Source organism: Brassica napus, chromosome C7, assembly GCF_020379485.1.
Source record: "Brassica napus cultivar Da-Ae chromosome C7, Da-Ae, whole genome shotgun sequence".
NCBI classification, from domain to species: Eukaryota; Viridiplantae; Streptophyta; class Magnoliopsida; order Brassicales; family Brassicaceae; genus Brassica; species Brassica napus.
This window is the reverse complement of record NC_063450.1, coordinates 46,028,448-46,049,122: the sequence shown is the minus strand read 5'-3', so window position 1 is coordinate 46,049,122 and position 20,675 is coordinate 46,028,448. Positions and strand designations below refer to the sequence as shown.

Sequence of the window (20,675 nt, the reverse complement as noted above, 5' to 3'; positions counted from 1 at the left end):
CATTTTGACCAAAAAAAATATATATATATATATACGTGGTACATTATTAGTTAACTGAGAACATTATGTGTATCGTCTAAGATATTTATTATTCGTTAATAACCCTTTTAAATACCTATTACACCATTAAAATTAATCTATATTGCATTTTACTTTGTTAATGTATACATTACAAGAATATTGTTATCTACTAACATTACTTGTATCTACTAAGATATATGTTATACACTATTAGTTAGCCGAAACAATTATGTATATCCTCTAAGATAATTATTATTCGTTAATAACCCTTTTAAATACCATTACACCATCGAAATTAATCTATCTTGCAGTTTACTTTGTTAATATATACATTATAAGAATATTGATATCTGCTAACATTACTTGTATCTTCTAAGATATATGCTATACACTATTAGTTAGCCGAAACAATTATGCGATCCTCTAAGATATTTATTATTCGTTAATAACCCTTTTAAATACCATTACACCATTGAAATTAATCTTTCTTGAAGTTTACTTTGTTACCATATACATTATAAGAATATTGTTATCTGCTAACATTACATGTATATCTTCTAAGATATATGCTATGCAACCTTCACGATTGTCTTTACTTATGTGTTCCTCTTCTTTTGAATCTCAAGATTCACTCTCACCATCTGAAAGAACACAGAAAAAAACTTTGTACATAATATTTTACCAAACACGTAATTAAAGAAAGATCGGAAGATTCAAATTCTCGCTGCCACCTTCTAGCATCCCAGAGATTCACTCTCACCATCTAATTACGAGAACAAATGATTCTCCTAATAATTTTGTGGTTCTCAAATAAGAAAATGGTCACTAAAGAAGAATTATCAATAAGTAGAGAGAGAGAGGAACAACTAAAAACATGTTGATTGTTGATGAAGAGTTGAGGAAGCAAAATAAAGAGATGGTAAACATTGACGATAATGAAAATAGGATAAAGAAAAAAAGAAAAAACTATTAAAAATATAAAGTATATGGTTTAAAATCAATGTGCTGGCAAACCTAAGAAATGAATAGGAAGCTATAATTTATGAGGCCAAATCTGATGAGATCGTAGAAAAAAAGGCATTATGGGAAGAATACAACAAAAATGCTACAGAGAAATGATGTTTAAGGTGCGTGGGGTATTTAGCTAATATTGGCTCACATGATGTATATACAACAAATTGACTCTTTCTTTTATTGTCTTAAAAATTTTAAATAAAAGGCTATTGGTTGGAGATGATGACTAAGCAAAAGAATTTGATTTTTTTGTTTTTTTCTTGTGAACAATTTACTCGGAAGAAAAATATAGACCAAACCAAACTGCAATCAAACAGAAATAAATAAGTTAAATGTAACCAAACCGATACTATGTAGAATCAAGATAAACCAAACCGTATATAATCTTTCTCTCTTCGGCAACAAAAGCTGAAGGAACCCAAATCCTTTAGCCCATGGTTCTGAAAATTGGTATAGGTGTTTAGGCAGCATATTGGTCCTAGGCGAAATGATTTTTTTAAAAATCCAGTTTATACAATTTAAATATGTTTAAAATCATTTTAAGTCGATTTACACCATCCTAAATCTTTAAATCGGTTTAACTCAACCTAAATTAGTTTACATTTGTTAAATTAAGTAATATTGTCTTAACTGATTTTTCCGGAAGCAAATAGTGGAGTTTTATTGCGTTAATAATGTGAAATATTGTATTTAAATGAAAGGCTATCGGTTTGAGATGATGAATAAGCAAAAGAATTCAATTCTTTTCTTCTTTCGAACAATTTAGACTGAACCAAACCGCAATTAAACCGAAATATGTCAGTTAAATGTAACCAAACAGATACCATGTGGAAATCAAGATAAACCGAACTGTGCGGCAAATCAGTCATTGCCAAAATAAATTTTCAAAAATTCGATATCATAGAATTCAAACTTGTTTAACTATTCTAAATCGGTTTACAATGTTCTAAAATGTTTTAAATCGATTAGTTCAAATTTGTTAAATTAAATAATAATGTTACAACAAATATACAAATTTGACTATTTTTTTTTTGTATATCTAATTTTGATAATTCATCAAAATAATTTTATAATTACACCTAAAAACTAAATATTTTATATAGATGTAAAAAAAAATCCGCTTAATCACTAATACTTGCCTAGTTGTGGCCTAGCTATTTCTTGAAGATATTTCTTTAGCCTAAACCATTACTTACTGGATAAAAAACCGCTTTACCGTTTTATAACATAGATCGCCAATGAAACTAGATAAGCTGTCATCAGTTTGGTAAATGGATGTTGTAAAGCTAGAAGGAGGATCAAAGCTCTAAAGAGTGGGAGACACACGGAGTAACCGTGAGGCTATTTGGTTGCGAGGTAGGAGAGAAGTGTGTAACGGCATGACATGACACCCCTTCTTCATAGTATAAAGAAGCATTATCTCAGTGCATCATATGCATCATCTTATTACTATTAGTGTTTACATGATGATGAGACCCATTAGAGTTGGGTTAGCAATGATACTGCTCATGACCATAACCGTTCTTACCATAGTCACCGCACAGCAAGAGGACCAGCAACCACCTCCACCGATGTTGCCTGTGGAAGAAGTGGGAATGTGCAGCAGAACATTCTTCTCGGCTCTGGTTCAGCTTATACCGTGTAGAGCAGCAGTGGCTCCTTTCAGCCCGATTCCACCAACCGAGTCGTGTTGCTCTGCCGTTGTCACACTTGGTCGTCCTTGTCTTTGCCTCCTTGCCAATGGACCTCCACTCTCAGGCATTGACCGTTCCATGGCTCTTCAGCTTCCTCAGAGATGCTTTGCTAATTTCCCTCCTTGCGATGTCATTAACTAGAAGTCGTCTAGGACCCACCTGTCATCTTCTTCTTTTTTCATTTACCTTTCGCTGATTAGTGTATTATGGTATCAGAGTTGCAAAACATTAATAAAGATATGAAAAATCCTAGTCATTTCCAATAACAGGTTCCCTGTATATCCACACTGATTGAGCATTTTGCACAACGAAGTTTTCTTAAGGGAAGTAAACAAATCCAACCATACATATATACGTCAATTAATCAAACATTTTTTTTAAAACATTTATCTTTGACTGAAAAAGCAAATAATTGATCATGAACGTGTGCACTACTGCACTATAATAACCAAATGTTCTAGTTGAATGGACTTCAGATGGCTGGCTGCTATCAAGATTACAAGTAAAAATACTTGAATGATTTGTGTTGATTATAAGAGACTCTCTTATGCCTTAAATCACTTCGGTCAAGAAGATTAATCGTACCGCTAATCCATAGGAAAATCAAAACCTCTACGTATTGCTCATTCACCATCCTTCGTTATGAATAAAGAAGCACCGAGAAGAGCACACAATCAGCTAGAAATCTACTTCCCAGGGAGAGACATACTAGGCCATATGTCAGAGTTCTGCTATGAGTTGAAGAGATTTGACAACAACAAGGGTAACTGAGAAGCCTCAAGTGAAGGAGAGTCATCAAGTATGGTGGAATAAATCATGACTTGGAATTGAAAAAAGGAAATAAAGCCATTGCTTCCGTAAAAACGTTATCTCTCTCTATATGTGTGCATTACAGTATTAGGCGGAGAACATTCCTACAACTCTTTAAAACTGGAGAATGTAAAGAACAAAAGGACATGAGCAGTGGTTGCAGCAAATAAGAACAAACCCCACCAATGCTTCTTCTCAGACAACCGGACAGCTTCTCTGAAGCCCTTAAGAGGACCAAACTCTACGGTATGTAATAATCTCATATTCTTCTTCCTTTCTCCTACTAGAAACAGCCACATACACGAGACCCAAAGTTCTGAAAATCAAAAAGACTAGTAGAAAGGTCTCTGGTTCTCGAAGCCTTGCACAATAGCCAACTAATTTAAACTCTTTCTATATTGATGATGATCTTGTTCAGATTCTCAACACGTAATTCATGAGCAATTTGAATCTCAATTACAATAAATTTGTTTTAAAAAGAGAGAGAGAGAGACACACACACAACAAATCCATCTCTAATTATTAAAAAAATCAAGAACAAAGAACTCTAAGTCTCTCTCTTGAATTATCCCAAATCATGATCAAGGAAGTAAACATGATATATACAGAGAAAGAGACACATACAAGCAATTAAATTTAAGGACGGCGAGGAGAAGAAAAGGAGAAGAAGCAATCGAGAAGGCGAGTCCAAGCAATTCTGGCGCGTGGGAAGACTCTCCGGCTATAAACCCTACCTTCCATTCCCATCTCCTCCATCGTCTCCACGAACATCGTCAAGCATCTTATCGGCGGTATGTACAGCGTTAGCGGCGCCGCCGAAAACGCTATCGTGAAAAACAGCTGCAACATCCTTTTTTCAGGTAAACGCAGATCGCAAATTTCTTTATTATGACTAGTAGAGAGAGAGAGAGAGAGTATCTAACCGGAAATGGAATAACGTAAAGATAGATTTGGTTAGAGAATAGATAAAGGAGATTGCTCTCGTCACGAGTTGTCCTTCTTTTTTTTTTTACAACTCTCAAATCTCTCTCTCTCAATTAGGAATGTCAAACAGGTTGATCTGTCTCGTTCCAATCCCGTACCGCAGCGAACTCGTCTTCGAGCGGGTCACAGCGGGTCAGATCCACGCGGGCTGCAGTCTTCAAAATGGCTGACCAAACCCGTACCGCAAAACATGTAGGCATTTGTGGATCGGCCCGCGAGTCATAGAATTACAAACGGACATATGGCTTCTGAACGCTTCAAGACATGATTCAGGACGCTTTATCAGTTTCATGACGCATCAGTAAGTGAGTTTAGTCGATGATTGAACTGGATAAGACAATACACTTGTTAGTTGAATATTTAATTGGATCAAAACACTAGTTTATTTACACTTTTTAGACTCCAAACATTTTAAAAATAAATAATACTTTAGTTGCTGAATCCAAATATTATAACTCATAAGTTCATAACAAATGCTTTAGTTTTCTGAATCCAAAATTAAATAAAACCAACACCAAATCAAATATGCTAATCCCCATAAATAAAAGAAAACACCAATCACACTTCTTGTACTTCATCTTTATCACCAACAAGCGATAAAAAGATGGAAATTTATCTTCTTCACCATCAACTTCATCTTCTGCAAACAAGAATAATAGAAGTCAGTTAAAGATATATTGAAACCTAAAACTCCAAAATGTATGATAATGTGAACAAATACATATAGGCAAAATTATGAAGAACCCATGACGGAAACTAGATCTTCTTCTTCAGTGGAAAGTGAGTTTTCAAACTTCTTATGATGACTCGAAGAAGCTCCACCGGTGCAGATCGAAGGCGCTCGGGAGACCAGAAGCATCATCGACCCTAAAACCACCATCACTGGAGCTACATAACGTCGAATCAACTCTCCCTCTCCCTCTCCCTCTCCCTCTCTCTCAATGTTTTAGACGAAAGCAGAAATGGGGACTTAGGGTTGCGGGTCTTCAAAATCCCGCAGGTTAAGCCCATTCCGCTTTCGATCCGTCCCGGTTTAAATCCGTTTCGCGAGGCCCGCAATTTTGCGGGCTTACCATATGGAGGCCCAATCCCTTTCCGCAGCAAGCTTTTACGGATCAGGCCCGCGGTCTAGGTCCTTGATTGACATCCCTATTCTCAGTTTTTACTTTTATTGTATGCAATCATATGGGGTACGACTGGTAAATTGTGGAGTAGTTAGGAGTAATTTAAATAGAGTAGATTGGGCCAGTACGTGGGCTTTTAGGTTTAGTTTTGTTGTGGGTGTTTGTGTTTGGAGCCCTGTCTAAGGATTTTTTTTTTTTTTTTTTTGGTTGGATTTGAGCTTCCGTATTTTTTTATGAATAATAATATCACAAGGAAAAAAAAAGGTGGGAAAGTGGCAAGGTAACAAAAAGAAAAAAAAAAGTGAAATCAGGTGAAATTTATTTTCCACTTCAAAAGCAGTGAGGGAATAAAGTGCAAATATACCTTCGGTTAAATAACAATGAGCGTAGAGAGATAGAAATTGGTTTAACCTGATTGGCAAAAGCATAACTTGAATTGGGAGAAAAAAGAATTATCGCTAAAATATTTTCGCTATTGGTGCTTTTCAGTCAGACACATGATGTCTGCCTTTTCTAGCAGCTACTGCAACACTGTGGTTAATGTTGGACCGACATATAAAATTAAAGATTTATCCGAATATTTATTATTCCATATATGTCCTTCCAAAAGCTGTCTGTGTCGTCTCTCTTGTCATCATGTCTGTTACTTTTCGTGTGGCAATGTCCGAATACATCTTTGTGTTGGGTTGACTTTTGTATTCCGCTAGCTTAGTTGTACGAATTCAAGCCCAATGGCATAATTGATAGGCCCAATAAGAGTTCCAACGTCATAGCTTTTTTGGATGGTTGGAGTTTCCACGAATAGATAATTGTGCAAAACAAAACTAATGCTTCACGTATGTCTCACTCTTTAACATGTAAATCTTTTGAAAAATCTTAGATCACTCAGCATGTTACCATTTCTTTCACTGTGTATTTTATCACACATGCAAATAAGAAGCTAGTCTAGTCACGTTTAGCCTAATAAGTAAAAGAAAAAGGGAGCTAATCTCGTTTCAAAAAATGTTTTTTTTCTACAAACAAGATCTAAAGGAGCTAAATGTTGTTCCAAATATGGGATAAAGAAGCCTCCTCACGTCCTCGTCCTCTTTTGCTCCTGAGGAATGAATCTAACCCCTTGCTTTCCTAGCTCCACTGTCTTTACTTCTCCATTCTCAAGCGTCACCGTCAACTTCGATGCGCCTCCTCCATCTCCTGCTACTTCACTCACCACTCCTTTCTCCCTGTTTTATTATCCACTCGAACTGTTAGAAACTTAGAATTGATGAAATAAAGAGTATGAAAAGCTTATATACCATGAATCATCTGAGGCATCGTGTATTTGAACTTTTTTGCCTTTCGCATCCTCCCCCAACTTCTTCAGAATCCAACTAGCATCCAACAAACTCTCTTCACGTGAAAGTGACACATCTTCATCTTCGTTGAACCCTGATTTTTCAGCTGTTGGAGGTGATGATGCTCTCTTTCTCTTAGACCTATGCCCTTTCCTAGACTTACTTCTCTCGTAGACAATTCTAGGTGCTTCTCGTTGTTCTTGGCTCTCCGCATTATGCTTCTTTATTTTCAGTTTCAGCAATGGTCTTCCATTTAAATCTCCTCTACCCTTACAAGTGTCTTCCTCATCTTGAGACACTCTCTTTTCTTCGTTACACTTTCCTAACAAGCTCCGGTGCTGCTCTGAAGTCGTTTCTTCTGATTCTAATTCCCCATGCTTTCCTGAAATTACCAAAGCTTTTTAAATTATCTTGTCTGTGTCAAAGTATATCGCAGAGTGTATTCTTCTCATATCATTTAAACATAAACATACCGTTGGATTTGGAGGCATGCTTTGATACATCGCAGCTCATCGGGTTTGTAACTTCTGCCTTTCGAGTGCCTATACTTTTTATCACCAGTTTCTTTGCCTTCACAGGGTTCGGCTCTGTAGAGTGTTTCTCATTATCTGAATCCTGATGCCTGCTGTTTTTTATTCTGACAACTCTCAGTGGCTTCTCTTCTTCACCACTGACCACAACTTTTTCAGCAACTTTTCTTTCGGCAGAACCAGGCTGATTGATAAGAGGGGCACCGCCAGTTTTCCTTAGTGCACTAGCTCTCAGGCTAGCAATCAGCTCTTTTTCATCGTTATCTTTTCGCTTCCAGATTTCCTGTGCAGCATCCTCAAGATCCTTGATCTAGGCATATCACAAACACAAAATCAGAGAGACAAAATGGGATCACTAAATTCTCATTCACAGCAACCCACTTGCACAGGATAGATAGATAATAAGACAACATACAAATATAAAAGACTAACTATAAATGAAACACACACCTGGTAGCTTTCTCCGCGACAAGTAGAACATTTGTATTGAAGATGCCCATTCACTTGAAACTGCATATACCTCTCATCGCTGCAACATTTGTTTGCAAAGTTAACGTTGTTTGGATACAGACTTGGGAAACATTCTTTCAGGACGACACAGAAATGCAATTGGTTATATGAAATAGATTTAACGATATGGACCTGATTCCATCACAGGTGCAATGAACCCAGCGCTGGCAGAAGTCACAACACACCATTGGTGTTGCTTCCGAGTCCCTGTAAACCTAACGTGACGAAAGCAAAACAAGTTGGTCAGTGACAGATAGTATAAAGTAACAACCATAAAATAAACAAAAAATTATGGCCTAACATAACCAAACAGAACACAACAACAGAGAGAGAGTGCAAGGGCATACCTTCAAACATACAGGACAATAGTTTCCCTTAACAAACAGCCTTCCACAAGCATCACAGCAAGTATGGCCCAAAAACCATCTGCAAAGTTTAAAAGGAACGGTAAGATGTCAAATGCACTTGTAATGAATCAATCAAAATGACACATCACAGAGCAAAAGGTTTGAATACCGTAAGCTCTGGCCGTTTCCAGGGACTTTAGACCCACAGCTGTAACATTTGGTGTGTTTATGACACAAATAAGGTCCAGAAGTAACAGTCTGTAACACCCATGGAAGAGAATAAATCAATTTTGCAGAAGAAAAGATGAGAAACCTTGTATAGAAGCAAACGAATACTATACCTTGTGTCGAGGTTGTTGGCAATCACAATGGTAAGCATCATCGCATCTTTTGCAGAACATCAACTTCTTTGGATCCCCTGAAGTTCCACATCCCTAACGAAAAACATAATCAAGAGAATGTACGTACTTTCATGATGAAAATTTAAAAAAAAATGTCCAAACTAACCTTACAGGTTCGGCAAGAGGGACAAGCCCAAGAGCTCCAATCAAATAAATCTGCAAGCAAAAAAAAAAAACACTATAAGAATCTTCTAGGCATAAGAATCATTAAGCATCACATTCCTATGAAACGATACCTCTATGTTGAGCCCAAGACTTCAAACAGTTTCTATGATACTTTTTGCCACAGCATTTGCAAGAAAGCATATTTGCTCTCTCACTCTTCCCAACTTCAACCATATAGCACATGTGACACGTAACACTTGCACCGTGATGGTCATTGGTCTCCGTGACAGGAACCTGCATAGATAAAGACAAAAACAAACTAATCATTCTCTCAGGTTATTCATCACACTCAATTCAATTCAAAGACAAAGCAATCACAAGTAGGTGGAACCAGGGAACCGAACCGTAAAGTCGTCAGAGACAGGATTCGCAGCTACATTCTTCTTCTTCTTCAGCAGCACCACATTGCGTTTGCCTAGCGTCGATGCGGCAACCTTCACCTCCGAATCATCCCCAACCGCAACAACAACATCTCTAGGCACGTGGATCTGAACGGTAGCGTCCTTGAAAACACCCCCAGCATCGAAAGGGTGTCGCAGGAATATTTGGAGAGAGTGGACGTCGTTGAGGAACACATCCTTGACTTCTTTAACATGAAGATTCCGAGGAAACCCCAACAAGCAGTCACAAATTTTCCGGCTAGGGAGAAGAAAGACAAAGGAACAATTCGTAATTAGTAAAACAACGAAGAGGCGCCAAAAAAGAAAGAAGAAGAAAGAGGAGAGGAGACAAAACATTACCAAGTGATTGGACAAGCTACATGAAAGACCATGGTTCGGGGTTCGATTTTTGGGGATCTGACTTTTTTTCCCTGTAATAATAATGAATTTTGTTTTTGGTCTCGCGAACTTTGTGTAAATAATGTAAACTCTAAGGTCCTAAAACGGAAATATATTGTCGTTTATCAGCCCGATCCGTGCCTAAGTATAAGAACCAATAATAAAGAAACACGTGAATATGTTCCGCAATAAACAATTGAGAAGCATTTGAAAAATTAGAACCTTAATTTTGTATTAATTAAAAAAAACCTCAAATCCTAGATGACACTCTAAATGCCTTCTAAATTTCATTTCAAAGAATTCTAAAGCATCTAATATAAAGTATAGTTTAATCTAATGGTGTCACATTATTCCATAATTATATAACACTAGAGAACATTATATTAACCTAAAATATAAGAAGTGTGTATTAATTCCTTAAATAAAAGCTACAAAATTACCTAATATGATTTACATATATATGACAATTAATTATTACGAATAATAAAGATTTGATAACAATTTTTGCATCCTTCTTCATTTTTGTTTAAATTTATATTATTAAAAAAAATTTAAACAATCACATTAGCCATATAATAAAAAATTAGATTTTTTTCTTATATGTTCTATTTTGAATTTTTTAAAATGACTTTAAATTACAAAAATGAAGAAACCTTATATGTTATATATTTTTTTAAAACGACTTTAAAATACACAAATGAGGACACCTTATATATTATATTTTTCTTATATGTTAGAATTTTCTTATATGTAATATTTTGATTTTTTTAAAACAATTTTAAATTACAAAAATGTAAGTTTTCCTTAAGTATATGACTAAAAACATTAAGGAAAACACGTGGATATGTTCTGTAATAAACAATTATCCCCTATATATTAATTGAGAAGCATTTGAAAAATTAGAACCTTAATTTTGTATTAATTAAAAAAAACCTCAAATCCTAGATGGCACTCTAAATGCTTTCTAAATTTCATTTCAAAGAATTCTAGAGCATCTAATATAAAGTATAATTTAATCTAATGGTGTCACATTATTCCATAATTATATAACACTAGAGAACACTATATTAACCTAAAATATAGGAAGTGTGTATTATTTCCTTAAATAAAAGCTACAAAATTACCTAATATGATTTACATATATATGACAATTAATGAATACGAATAATAAAGATTTGATAACAATTTTTGCATCCTTCTTCATTTTTGTGTAAATTTATATTATTAAAAAAATTTTAAACAATCGCATTAGCCATATAATAAAAAATTAGATTTTTTCTTATATGTTATATTTTGAATTTTTTAAAATAACTTTAAATTACAAAAATGAAGAAACCTTATATGTTATATGTTTTTTTTAAACGACTTTAAAATACACAAATGAGGACACCTTATATATTCTATTTTTCTTATATGTTAGAATTTTCTTATATGTAATATTTTGATTTTTTTTAAAACAATTTTAAATTACAAAAATGTAAGTTTTCCTTAAGTATATGACTAAAAACATTAAAATGACATGTATCAGTTCGATGGTTGATTTGAAAGCTTTCAAAATCATATATAAGATAAAAGTTAAAATAATTCAACTGTGAAAACAATAGTGTTCACTTTTTCAATAATGTGTTTGAGGGAAAAAATAAGGTTTTTATGTCATAATTTGTTTAATGTCTACTAGAGAACATTATATTAACCTAAAATATAAGAAGTGTGTATTCTTTCCATAAATAAAAGCTACGAAATTACCTAATATGATTTACATATATAAGACAATTAATGATTATGACTAATAAAGATTTGATAACAATTTTTGCATCATTCTTCATTTTGTTTAATTTTATAGTATTAAAAAAACTAAACAATCACATTAACCATATAATAAAAAAAATTGACTTTTTCTTATATGTTATATTTTGAATTTTTTAAAATGACTTTAAATTACAAAAATGAGAAAACCTTATATGTTATATATATTTTTTAAACGACTTTAAAATACAAAAATGAGGACACCTTATATGTTATATTTTTCTTATATGTTATATTTTTTTTATATGTTATATTTTGAATTTTTTAAAACGACTTTAAATTACAAAAATGTAAGTTTTCTTTAAGTATACGACTAAAAACATTAAAATGACATGTATCAATTCGAAGGTTGATTTGAAAGCTTTCAAAACTATATGAAATATAAAAGTCAAAATAATTCAAATGCGAAAACAATACTGTTCACTTTTTTCAAGAATGTGTTCGATAAAAAAAATAAAGTTTTATGTCATAATTTGTTTAATGTCCAATCCTATCAACCCATGATGTATTAATTATAGTTTTGTTCTATTATTTTAATACAAATTGATCCGATCCATCGGAAAGAAATTATATAATAACAAGAAGAAATATTTTATATATATAAATAAAATGATTAAATATATAAAAAAAAACTATCGATAATATATAGAAATAAATTCAGCCTGCGTCTTATCCTAGTTAGTGTAATAAAAGGCTACGAACGAACGCGTGGATAAATACCGCCAAATTCTGATTTATTTTTTCTTTGTTTTCGCACATAAACAAAACGACGCCGTTTTCTTCTTTGATTTTTCAAAGATTCACTTTCACTCGTCAGAAGCGGGGCGAAGCGAAAAATCTCGGATCAGCGATGAATGCACCCGAAAGATACGAGCGATTCGTCGTCCCTGAAGGCACCAAAAAGTATTGAACTCGAAAGCTTCTTACTCTATAATCTTCGAGTAAATGGTTTGTGCTAAAAAAAAACAGTTGCGATTGTTATACTAGGGTTTGTTATGAGAAGGACACGAAGTTCATCAATGCTCCATTGGACACATCGTCCGCATGCAGTACCCATTCATTCTCTCTTTTTACTTGAATAAACACTTTTGTTCTTGTCTGGTCTCCCTCAGCTTTGTTTTCTGAATATTGTAGGCAACTTCAGCGCTACGGAAATGTTGTGTTTTCTGGATGCCAACTTCCTCATCCTCTCATGTACAAAATCATTGTCAGGGTATGTTCAATTGGAAGGAACAGTGCTGTCATTCTGCGTTGTTTACACTTCACTTCATTGGTTAGGGAACGTTAAAACCCAATGTTCAAGAAATAGCTATGCGGGCGCCTGGACTGACTTTTCGAACGCCTCGGTTTGAAAAAAATAGTTTTGTTCAGCCCTATTTGCTGACTAGGCCGATTTTTAGAACAATGTTAAAAACAGTGTGTTTTTTAAGCTCTTTGTGTTGACACTAGTTTTCTTTAGATTTTAAGGTTTCTCTTGTCTTGTTTTCTGACTTGTGGTTAGGATTCACACCAATTGTTGGTTAAGAACTCATAGAAATATATTTGATCTTGTCTATGAATTGTCTATGAGGTAACAATGACTCTCCTTTTCTAGAGTCCTCCTAATCGGATTTCACTGTATTAAATGAAACCCATTTGGTAGTGAAAGGATTAGCTCTAGATAAGGTTATCTGTGTTTATAATCAATTTTTGTTAATTAGTGAGATGGATATGGGAATATTAAATGCTAGTGAATAGTGTAGTTTTTTTAATACACAGGGTCTTATGTTTTGCCCTTCTGGATGCGGTCATCAAACTGATCACACGTCAGATCACCGATCGCATCAGCGGTTACAGGTTTGATTCTCCGATCATCTCCTCTCGCTATATGCAGCTTTGGCTTTTGACGGCATCGTAATTGAGATTAGCGAACTTGGAAGTCGATTCAGTTACTTGAGCTATTTGGGCCAAATCTGATCTTTTAAATTATGGGTTTAATGATGGTTGTTAACTAAGGTGGGTCTATAGCCATGAATATATGCATGTGCTTGTAAAACATTTGCTTTCTTTTATATATAAATATGCAAGCCTTTTGTCAAAAAAAATGTTTTGCCCTTCTGTGTGTTTTTTTCAGGCAGAGATGGCCAAATTTTCGGCTCAGTAGTACTAAGTAACTCAGAGTTCTCTAAGCACCAACCACAAGACTTATAATGTGCTTGTGGACATTTTCTCCTAATCATGTTTGTATAAATCAGAAACAAATCTTCATGTAATTTGTTTTAACTCTATGTTTTGTACACCATTTCAGACTGCTAAGTAACAAGGCTATGCTTAGTATTGCCTATTCTTCTTTTTACCATTTTATCTATGAAAACCACTTAATCTTTGAACTATTGTACAGTAAGAGTTGTGACGTTCAAGCTACAAAGTGAATGAATTTGAACAGATATTTACAAGATGGTGAAATCATCATGAAGCCCTTCTAGCTGACCACGTGTACGCTGCTGCTGAATAATCAACATCGATGTGTTGTGTGAGAAATCCGATCCGGAAAGAACATCGCCTATGGGACCAAGCTCTGGACATTGCTGCCAATCATTCAGACCAGTGGTTAACCCGCTACTCGCCCTTCCTCCTCCTCTCCCAACAATCACCAGCCCATACTCTCCATCCAGTGACTTGAGTGCTGTGAAAGTCTCCGAAGAGTTTGTCAGATGCTTCTCCATGTAAGACACTCTTCCTCCACCGGCTATATATCTTTCGTAGAACTCAGCGAAACACTCGTCGTCAAGCTTCATCTCCTCCTCTTGCTCCACCACGCTCGCTCTGTTCAGTATGCTGCTGCGTTTCTGCGCGTTCTGAGAGCTCTTGTCTTCCAAGAAACGTATCACGCTTAGCTTCACAGCTGGGTGTCGAGCCACTTGTGCAGCAAAGGCTAGTGCCTCTCTGTCGTCTCTACCACCTATGAATATTATAGCAATGTCCATGGACGCTCCTGGTCTCCATGCCTCTTCTGTTTGCCCGAACGACCTATCCACGAGGATTCCTATTGAACATGGTGCGTTCTTCAGAATCTGCAAGACACAATGGTATTATCTGAATCTCCAGTGACTAAATAGGTAGGCCTGCTCGGTTAGTTCGAGTCGGTTTGTTTGGTTAGTTCGGAATCAGGTCGAAATCTCATTGAAGTGAATCAAAATGTTTTCGGTACGGTTCTTGGTTAGTTCGGTTTTTTGAAAAAAATTGCCAAAATTTTTGGTTTTGCCGTCGGTTAATTTAAATTTAATAAAATCCGAAAAATATTGAATTAATTTCTGTTATTACGGTTTGGATTTTGGTTAGTTTGGTTCAGAATTTCAGTTAAGCTTGTGTGATAATTTTTTTTTAAAAACCGAACAAACCGATCACCGAATCAAAATCCGAAATTTTTTTTTTAGTTGCTGAACTGATCCGAGCCTTCAAACCGAAGGTTGGGTTTGGCATTTCAGTTCGGGTAATAACCGCAGGCCTATAGATAGGAAACATAAAACGATTACCTTGCGGTTCACATGACGGAACCCGGCATGGCCGGAGTCAAGAGTGCCATCAGGACTTCTACGTTTATGAAACGGTAGAATTATAATAGAAACCATAAGTTCATCAGCCAAACCACAAATATCATGTGCCATGGTCATAAACGTTGACAATGCTAGCATCCGACGCACCGTGACACCTTGCCCACTGCGGAGCTCACCGTATCCATTGACAGCAGCGGTTATACTCTCACGCATCTCTGTCACCGTCCTGTCTGTTACCGTCACTGAATCATCATTATTCTGACCCGATCTGCCGTCCTTTTTCAGCGTGGCGGCGATCTCATCAGTCAGCTCCACCATATCAGTAGGGTAGAATATGGACCCCGGCTCACGTCCTCCATGGCAGATCTCCATAAGGTTGAGCGTTGAACCGATGTTATGGGGACCATGTAGACCCATCAAGACACGAAGCTCGGTTGTTGGATCTAGCCATTGAAGCGCCATAATGTGTACGGGGACTCGCTTTCTTGCTCTTTTGATTATGTCCATGACAACAAACGGAGAGTAGACCACTGTGAGGACAATGACGAAGATCATCATTGCACCGGTCGTGTTTTTCACCCTGTTTGTCTGCATTTGAACCAAAAAACAAAACTGGGTTCATCTCTTTGTTAGAAAGCCAAACAATATAAATAGTCTCTCCCAAGTGGCGGACTGCCTACTAGACCCTCCTTTACCACTCGTTGGTGGTAAAACATTTTTGTTGTAATGAAAAGTTGAGTAGATAAGAGAAAGGTTGATGTATATATACCCGAATGGCTAAAGCGGCCAAGTAGACATGAAAGTGGCCTTTAGTGGTAAGAAGCAGTCCAAGCGATGCGGTTTCTCGGACATGGTATCCGAGTAGTACACCACACAACACTGTTCCGACGACTTTTCCGGCTATGACAGTGCCAAGAAGAGAAAAGAATCTCGCCCACGCCATTTTATCTCCAATGTCAAAGTTTCTCATGTGGATAATGAACCCAACCCAAAAGAAAAAGATAGGGTAGAACACCGTGCTGAGCAAGTAATTGATTTTGTTGATGATCCATTTGGACATCCTTCCTTGGTTCGGAAGAAAGAGACCAGCCGTGAAGGCGCTGAGGATCGGGTTGTACATTGACTCAGGTGGCCAAGTAGGGAAGCTACATATCAAGACGACAAACGCTAAGGACATGACGAGGTGAGACCCTTTGAGCGGTTTGCCCTCAGGGTTCTCGTTGTTGACCCAGTTGAGAAAGATTGGGGAAACAATGGAAGTGAAAGTGACTTGAGCGAGGAAGAGGCAGAACATGAGGAGGGCTCTGAAGAATCTGTGGAGAGGACGAGGGAGAGGTCTCTCCGTAGGGAAGAAAATGAATCCGAAGCAGTAGAACAAGGTCGAGATCATGTCGGTGTGGACACCCGCGGCTGATGCTAGCTTGCCGAGATCGGATTTTCTGATTTTGAGGTTGGAGATGACGCGGGTGAGGATAGGCGAGCCGGTGCTCGAGGCCATGAGGGAGAGAGCTAAGGAGAAAACGAGTGGTGCGGTTTTGGTGTAGTGGAGGAAAGGCGTTGTGGCAAAGGCGATGGCAAAGGTTGCGAGCATGCTTGTGTATGCCATGAACGCGTCTTTGGTTGGTGGTCTGAGAAGGACGCTTGGGTTCATCTCTAGGCCCATTACGAACATATGGCAGATCATTCCGAATTCGATAATGTTGTTGAGGGTGGTCGAGTAAGGACCCGAGAATGCCTCTCGAAACTTGGGAAGGTTGCCTAGAATCAACCCTATCTGAGGCACATAACAAGTTAGCATTGGTTTTGGAATATTATCAAAAGTGAAGAAGAGGAAGAGATTGAGACGTACGGCAAAATCGGTGGTGAGGTAAGGTTGGCCTAAAGGCTTCATGGCATGATGGAGGAGAGTTCTGATGACGAAGATAGCGATGAAGCCAAGAACTTTCAAAGCCTCTTCAGGCTTGTCTAGGTTAAGGTACCATTTGTCTCCACATACGTTTTTTGTCGTAGTTGTATTCATCCTCTCCCTATCTGTGGTTAATTCTTACTCGTTTGTATAGTATTGTGTTGGGATTATTTGTTTCTTGGAGAGGAAGAAAGTTTTTCAATTTGTTGTTTTTTTTTCTTCTTTTGATTTTTAGTTACGACTTGGTTTAGAGGTTTGGGAAATGAGAGGGTGTGATTGTTTTTTACTCAGAAATTGGCGGATGTGCTTGTTGATCCCTTCATTTACGTTCCTTCTCTCCCATTATTCACCATTCATGATAGAATAGTTGATGAAACAAACCAGAAAAAAGTTCAGGGAAAGGTCAAATACTTTGACATTCAGTTATGATATGGTCGCATATATCTGTCTAGTTTTCCAATCAATTTTTTTTTACCTCAGACAAATTAGATTAGCACTTTAAAACATTACAAAAGCTACATACAGACACTGACTGAACACTTGGCAGTTTTCAAATTAATTATTCTCATAACTTGTAGTATGATAATCCATATGACAAAAAAAAAATCAATATAACAAAAAGCATTAATTAGTTTTCTAAAATAGAGACTAAAATTTTTGAAAATAAGAAAAATGAAAACTATGTATATTTTTATTTTTTAAGTGTAGACGGATTTTAATATAGAGGCTAGAATATAAAAGCCGAAGAAGAAGAAGAAGAGACTCTTTTTTTTTAAAGTAAATATATGCAAGAATAGCTGAGGTAAAAAACTATATTTCTGAAAATACTATATTCCACTAAATTTTAGTTAGTTTCTTTGGTATACTAAACTTACAAAGTTTTTCCAAAACATTTTTTCAAATAAAAAAATTGTCCTAAAAATACAGCTCAAAGACAGAACTCAGTTTTTATTTCTGGAAGGTTCGTTTTGACTAAAGTGTTGAAGGTCTTTATTGTCATTTTATTTAACCAAAAATTGAAAAGAAAAAAAAAGTCACCCGTCTCTTCCACTCTCCGGTAGATCTCTCTCTCCCTCTCTATCGATCGAGTCGTCTTCGTGAGTGACTTGGAAGACGAATCACACTTCTCATCCTTACTCTGTAATTTCACTGAGTCTTCCTGTTTCGATATGTTAGATGCTAAAACTTCTTGTTCTCCCATGGTTTCCTGTTAAAAATGAGCTTTTATTGTTTTTTTCTTTCAACTGTTCGTATTTGTCCATAGTCAAATCACCATTTCATATATAATCCAAACTGTAATGAATTGTTTATTGTGTCTCCAGTTAAACATACATCGTTTTAGTAGCTTTAGTTACAAAGGCTTCTTGTATAATCAAATTCAACACTTAAAAAGGTTGTTTGTGTTCTTATTGACTTTGCCAATCATTCTAACACTAGTCCCTTCTCATTCAGCTCTTAGAGGTTGAATAATAGATTGGAAACAATGGATGAATCTCCTCTGGAGCAGCAAAGTCAATCTCATGGTATAAACTGGTGCTTGTTCAATTCATTCATTCATTCTCTGAATATAAAGTAACTTACTTTTCCTTGTTTGTTAAAGAATTGATTATTGACTAGTATTTTTTTTTTTTTTTTCCTGCTGCATCATTTGGGTTTCAGACCAAGAGAACGAAATAGTTACAGAAGGTAGTGCCTTTGTGGATGGTGAGCCTCCTTCTCAAGACGGCAGTGTTCCCCCTAAAGTTGATAGCCAAGTGGAAGTCCTGGATGAGAAAGTCAGTAAGCAGATCATTAAGGAAGGTCATGGCTCCAAACCTTCCAAGTACTCCACATGCTTCTGTAAGTACCACCACTTAGCTCTCTGTTGATCAACTGGTTTATATTTCTTTCGTGGTGGACTCTCTTGGTCAAGAGACTTAGTTCAAAAATTTTGTTAGCTATTACTGATATGGAATTGGAACTATTGTGCTATAAGAAAATGTGGTATAGTGTTTTATAAAAGAAACTATACTTTGTATTGTTTTGTCTGGGTGTGATGTTATAGTGAGGAACATATTAATACAATGTTTCCTTGAGAAATATTTATCCATTTGTTTGAGTTTTTCCACCTTTCTAACCATTTTCATACTGGCTCGTAGTGCATTATAGGGCATGGACCAAACACACCCAGCATAAATTTGAGGATACATGGCAAGAGCAGCAACCTATTGAACTGGTTCTAGGAAAAGGTATGTGCCTCTCCATTTTGTTTGCTTTAATGTTAACACACAATTTCTTAAACGAGAGTGGGAGTGGTGATGTTGTCTGTGAAACAGAGAAAAAAGAAATGACCGGTTTGGCCATGGGTGTTGCTAGCATGAAGTCTGGTGAACGTGCGCTCTTGCATATTGGCTGGGAACTTGGTTATGGGAAAGATGGAAACTTTTCTTTTCCCAATGTTCCTCCTATGGCTGACTTGTTGTATGAGGTTGAAGTTATTGGCTTTGATGAAACTAAAGAGGCAAGTTTCTTCTTTCCTTACCCTGACAATTCAAAAACCATATTGTTTTGAGCTGACTTAAGAGGGATGGATTGTACAGGGAAAGGCTCGCAGTGATATGACTGTGGAGGAAAGGATTGGTGCAGCAGACAGAAGGAAAATGGATGGTAATAATCTGTTTAAGGAGGATAAACTTGAGGAGGCCATGCAACAATACGAAATGGTTATGGATCTTTCTCTCTTTCTAACAATGACCTGATCAAAGTTTTGGTTCTCAGGCTTTACTGAGCAAGAGTCTTAATGATTTTTGCTGTCTTAGGCCATTGCATACATGGGGGACGACTTCATGTTTCAGCTGTATGGGAAGTACCAGGATATGGCTTTGGCAGTTAAGAACCCATGCCACTTAAACATGGCAGCTTGCTTGATCAAACTTAAACGTTACGATGAAGCAATTGGTCACTGCAACATTGTAAGCATTCATTGTAAGCGGTTACTACTTTATTTTTTTTCTTCTCAAAATCTAATGAAGCTGTGAAACTTATCAGGTGTTGACAGAAGAAGAGAAAAACCCAAAGGCCTTGTTCAGAAGAGGGAAGGCCAAGGCAGAGCTAGGACAGATGGATTCAGCTCGTGAAGATTTTCGAAAAGCTCAAAAGTATGCTCCTGACGACAACGCTATTAGAAGAGAGCTGCGAGCCATTGCGGAGCAAGAGAAAGCTGTGTACCAAAAGCAAAAAGAGATGTACAAAGGAATATTTGGAGGAGGGAGAGATGAAAGTGGTGTCAAGGCAAAGAGCCGTAACGGGTTGATAATGCTATGGCAGTGGTTGGTGTCCCTCTTCAGCAGAATCTTGGGACGTAAGAGGGTTAAAGCAGATTAATGTAATGTAAGGCAAAGAAGATCAACTCTTTTTGTTCTTTTATGTTGGAATGACTTTGAGAGACATGGAACTTGTTAATCATATTAATGGTGTGGAGAATTTACAAACATAGTTGAGAACTGTGGTAGAAGAAGTTGTATCTTTAACAAAAAAAAGAAAGAAAGATGCATATCATCAAGACTTTGCTTCAAGGCTCTCCCACAACTTTAAAGTTTCTCTGATGACTGGATGAGCTGGGAATCCTTCTGCGTAGTCCCCTATGCAGGGTAGAAAGTATGGCGGAAGTTCATGCCTGTAAAGTTAAAGCACAGAATAAAGATACTCTGATGAGATTACATAAAAAACATCCTT

General features: G+C 36.5%; 5 protein-coding genes and 1 long non-coding RNA gene across 8 annotated transcripts; 2 read left to right on the top strand and 4 right to left on the bottom strand.

Moving 5' to 3' along the window:
* Positions 1 to 438: 438 nt before the first annotated feature.
* On the bottom strand, positions 439 to 1,670 carry LOC125590016. The gene is made up of 2 exons (XR_007326234.1): positions 753 to 1,670; positions 439 to 662 (listed from the first exon to the last, which is right to left on the bottom strand). It is a non-coding gene; the product is annotated as an uncharacterized LOC125590016 (long non-coding RNA).
* Positions 1,671 to 2,455: 785 nt separating this feature from the next.
* On the top strand, positions 2,456 to 2,995 carry LOC106409958. Its single transcript, XM_013850490.3, has one exon. The coding sequence runs from the start codon at positions 2,469 to 2,471 to the stop codon at positions 2,868 to 2,870; it is 402 nt and encodes a 133-aa protein (XP_013705944.2). The 5' UTR covers positions 2,456 to 2,468; the 3' UTR covers positions 2,871 to 2,995.
* A 922-nt stretch (positions 2,996 to 3,917) lies between these two features.
* Positions 3,918 to 4,723, bottom strand: LOC125590650. Its single transcript, XM_048764304.1, has 2 exons — positions 4,622 to 4,723; positions 3,918 to 4,457 (listed from the first exon to the last, which is right to left on the bottom strand). Exons 1-2 carry the CDS (start codon positions 4,721 to 4,723, stop codon positions 4,176 to 4,178), a joined length of 384 nt encoding a protein of 127 aa, XP_048620261.1. The 3' UTR covers positions 3,918 to 4,175.
* A 1,788-nt stretch (positions 4,724 to 6,511) lies between these two features.
* LOC106407395 (histone-lysine N-methyltransferase 2C) lies at positions 6,512 to 9,806 on the bottom strand. The gene is made up of 12 exons (XM_013848249.3): positions 9,675 to 9,806; positions 9,279 to 9,573; positions 9,006 to 9,168; positions 8,876 to 8,925; positions 8,710 to 8,802; positions 8,538 to 8,626; positions 8,369 to 8,447; positions 8,154 to 8,236; positions 7,962 to 8,040; positions 7,455 to 7,821; positions 6,943 to 7,363; positions 6,512 to 6,870 (listed from the first exon to the last, which is right to left on the bottom strand). The coding sequence occupies exons 1-12, from the start codon at positions 9,704 to 9,706 to the stop codon at positions 6,720 to 6,722; spliced, it is 1,902 nt and encodes a 633-aa protein (XP_013703703.2). The 5' UTR covers positions 9,707 to 9,806; the 3' UTR covers positions 6,512 to 6,719.
* A 3,833-nt stretch (positions 9,807 to 13,639) lies between these two features.
* LOC106410407 (cation/H(+) antiporter 28) lies at positions 13,640 to 17,305 on the bottom strand. 2 transcript variants are annotated; one of them, XM_013850898.3, is made up of 4 exons: positions 16,905 to 17,301; positions 15,825 to 16,829; positions 15,035 to 15,643; positions 13,640 to 14,572 (listed from the first exon to the last, which is right to left on the bottom strand). In XM_013850898.3, the coding sequence occupies exons 1-4, from the start codon at positions 17,073 to 17,075 to the stop codon at positions 13,949 to 13,951; spliced, it is 2,409 nt and encodes an 802-aa protein (XP_013706352.2). In that variant the 5' UTR covers positions 17,076 to 17,301; the 3' UTR covers positions 13,640 to 13,948. The 2 variants fall into 2 exon arrangements, with proteins under 2 accessions (XP_013706352.2, XP_022561921.2); XM_022706200.2 differs by having other exon boundaries at positions 15,825 to 17,305.
* A 639-nt stretch (positions 17,306 to 17,944) lies between these two features.
* On the top strand, positions 17,945 to 20,433 carry LOC106440075 (peptidyl-prolyl cis-trans isomerase FKBP42). Of its 2 annotated transcripts, none has more exons than XM_022706250.2 (8): positions 17,945 to 18,101; positions 18,414 to 18,484; positions 18,621 to 18,800; positions 19,100 to 19,189; positions 19,277 to 19,461; positions 19,541 to 19,663; positions 19,760 to 19,912; positions 19,989 to 20,433. In XM_022706250.2, the coding sequence occupies exons 2-8, from the start codon at positions 18,445 to 18,447 to the stop codon at positions 20,322 to 20,324; spliced, it is 1,107 nt and encodes a 368-aa protein (XP_022561971.1). In that variant the 5' UTR covers positions 17,945 to 18,101; positions 18,414 to 18,444; the 3' UTR covers positions 20,325 to 20,433. The 2 variants fall into 2 exon arrangements, with proteins under 2 accessions (XP_022561971.1, XP_048618605.1); XM_048762648.1 differs by lacking the exon at positions 17,945 to 18,101 and adding an exon at positions 18,114 to 18,132.
* Positions 20,434 to 20,675: the final 242 nt, after the last annotated feature.

Bases quoted from the DNA above. Each gene is read 5' to 3' on its own strand.
- LOC106440075 (XM_022706250.2), top strand. From the start codon at position 18,445: ATGGATGAATCTCCTCTGGAGCAGCAAAGTCAATCTCATG. The intron at 19,462-19,540 runs GCAAGTTTCTTC...TGGATTGTACAG, and splicing joins GCTTTGATGAAACTAAAGAG to GGAAAGGCTCGCAGTGATAT. The intron at 19,913-19,988 runs GTAAGCATTCAT...GAAACTTATCAG, and splicing joins CAATTGGTCACTGCAACATT to GTGTTGACAGAAGAAGAGAA.
- LOC106407395 (XM_013848249.3), bottom strand. From the start codon at position 9,706: ATGGTCTTTCATGTAGCTTGTCCAATCACTTG. The intron at 9,574-9,674 runs GTAATGTTTTGT...TCTTCTCCCTAG, and splicing joins GTAGCTTGTCCAATCACTTG to CCGGAAAATTTGTGACTGCT. The intron at 8,803-8,875 runs GTTAGTTTGGAC...GTTTTTCGTTAG, and splicing joins CCTCTTGCCGAACCTGTAAG to GGATGTGGAACTTCAGGGGA.
- LOC106409958 (XM_013850490.3), top strand. From the start codon at position 2,469: ATGCATCATCTTATTACTATTAGTGTTTACATGATGATGAGACCCATT.
- LOC106410407 (XM_022706200.2), bottom strand. From the start codon at position 17,075: ATGAATACAACTACGACAAAAAACGTATGTGGAGACAAATGGTACCTT. The intron at 15,644-15,824 runs GTATATATACAT...GTTCAAATGCAG, and splicing joins TGGCCGCTTTAGCCATTCGG to ACAAACAGGGTGAAAAACAC. The intron at 14,573-15,034 runs GTAATCGTTTTA...TGTGTCTTGCAG, and splicing joins TCCGTCATGTGAACCGCAAG to ATTCTGAAGAACGCACCATG.
- LOC125590650 (XM_048764304.1), bottom strand. From the start codon at position 4,723: ATGCCTACATGTTTTGCGGTACGGGTTTGGTCAGCCATTTTGAAGACT. The intron at 4,458-4,621 runs GTACGGGATTGG...ATTTCCGGTTAG, and splicing joins TCGAAGACGAGTTCGCTGCG to ATACTCTCTCTCTCTCTCTC.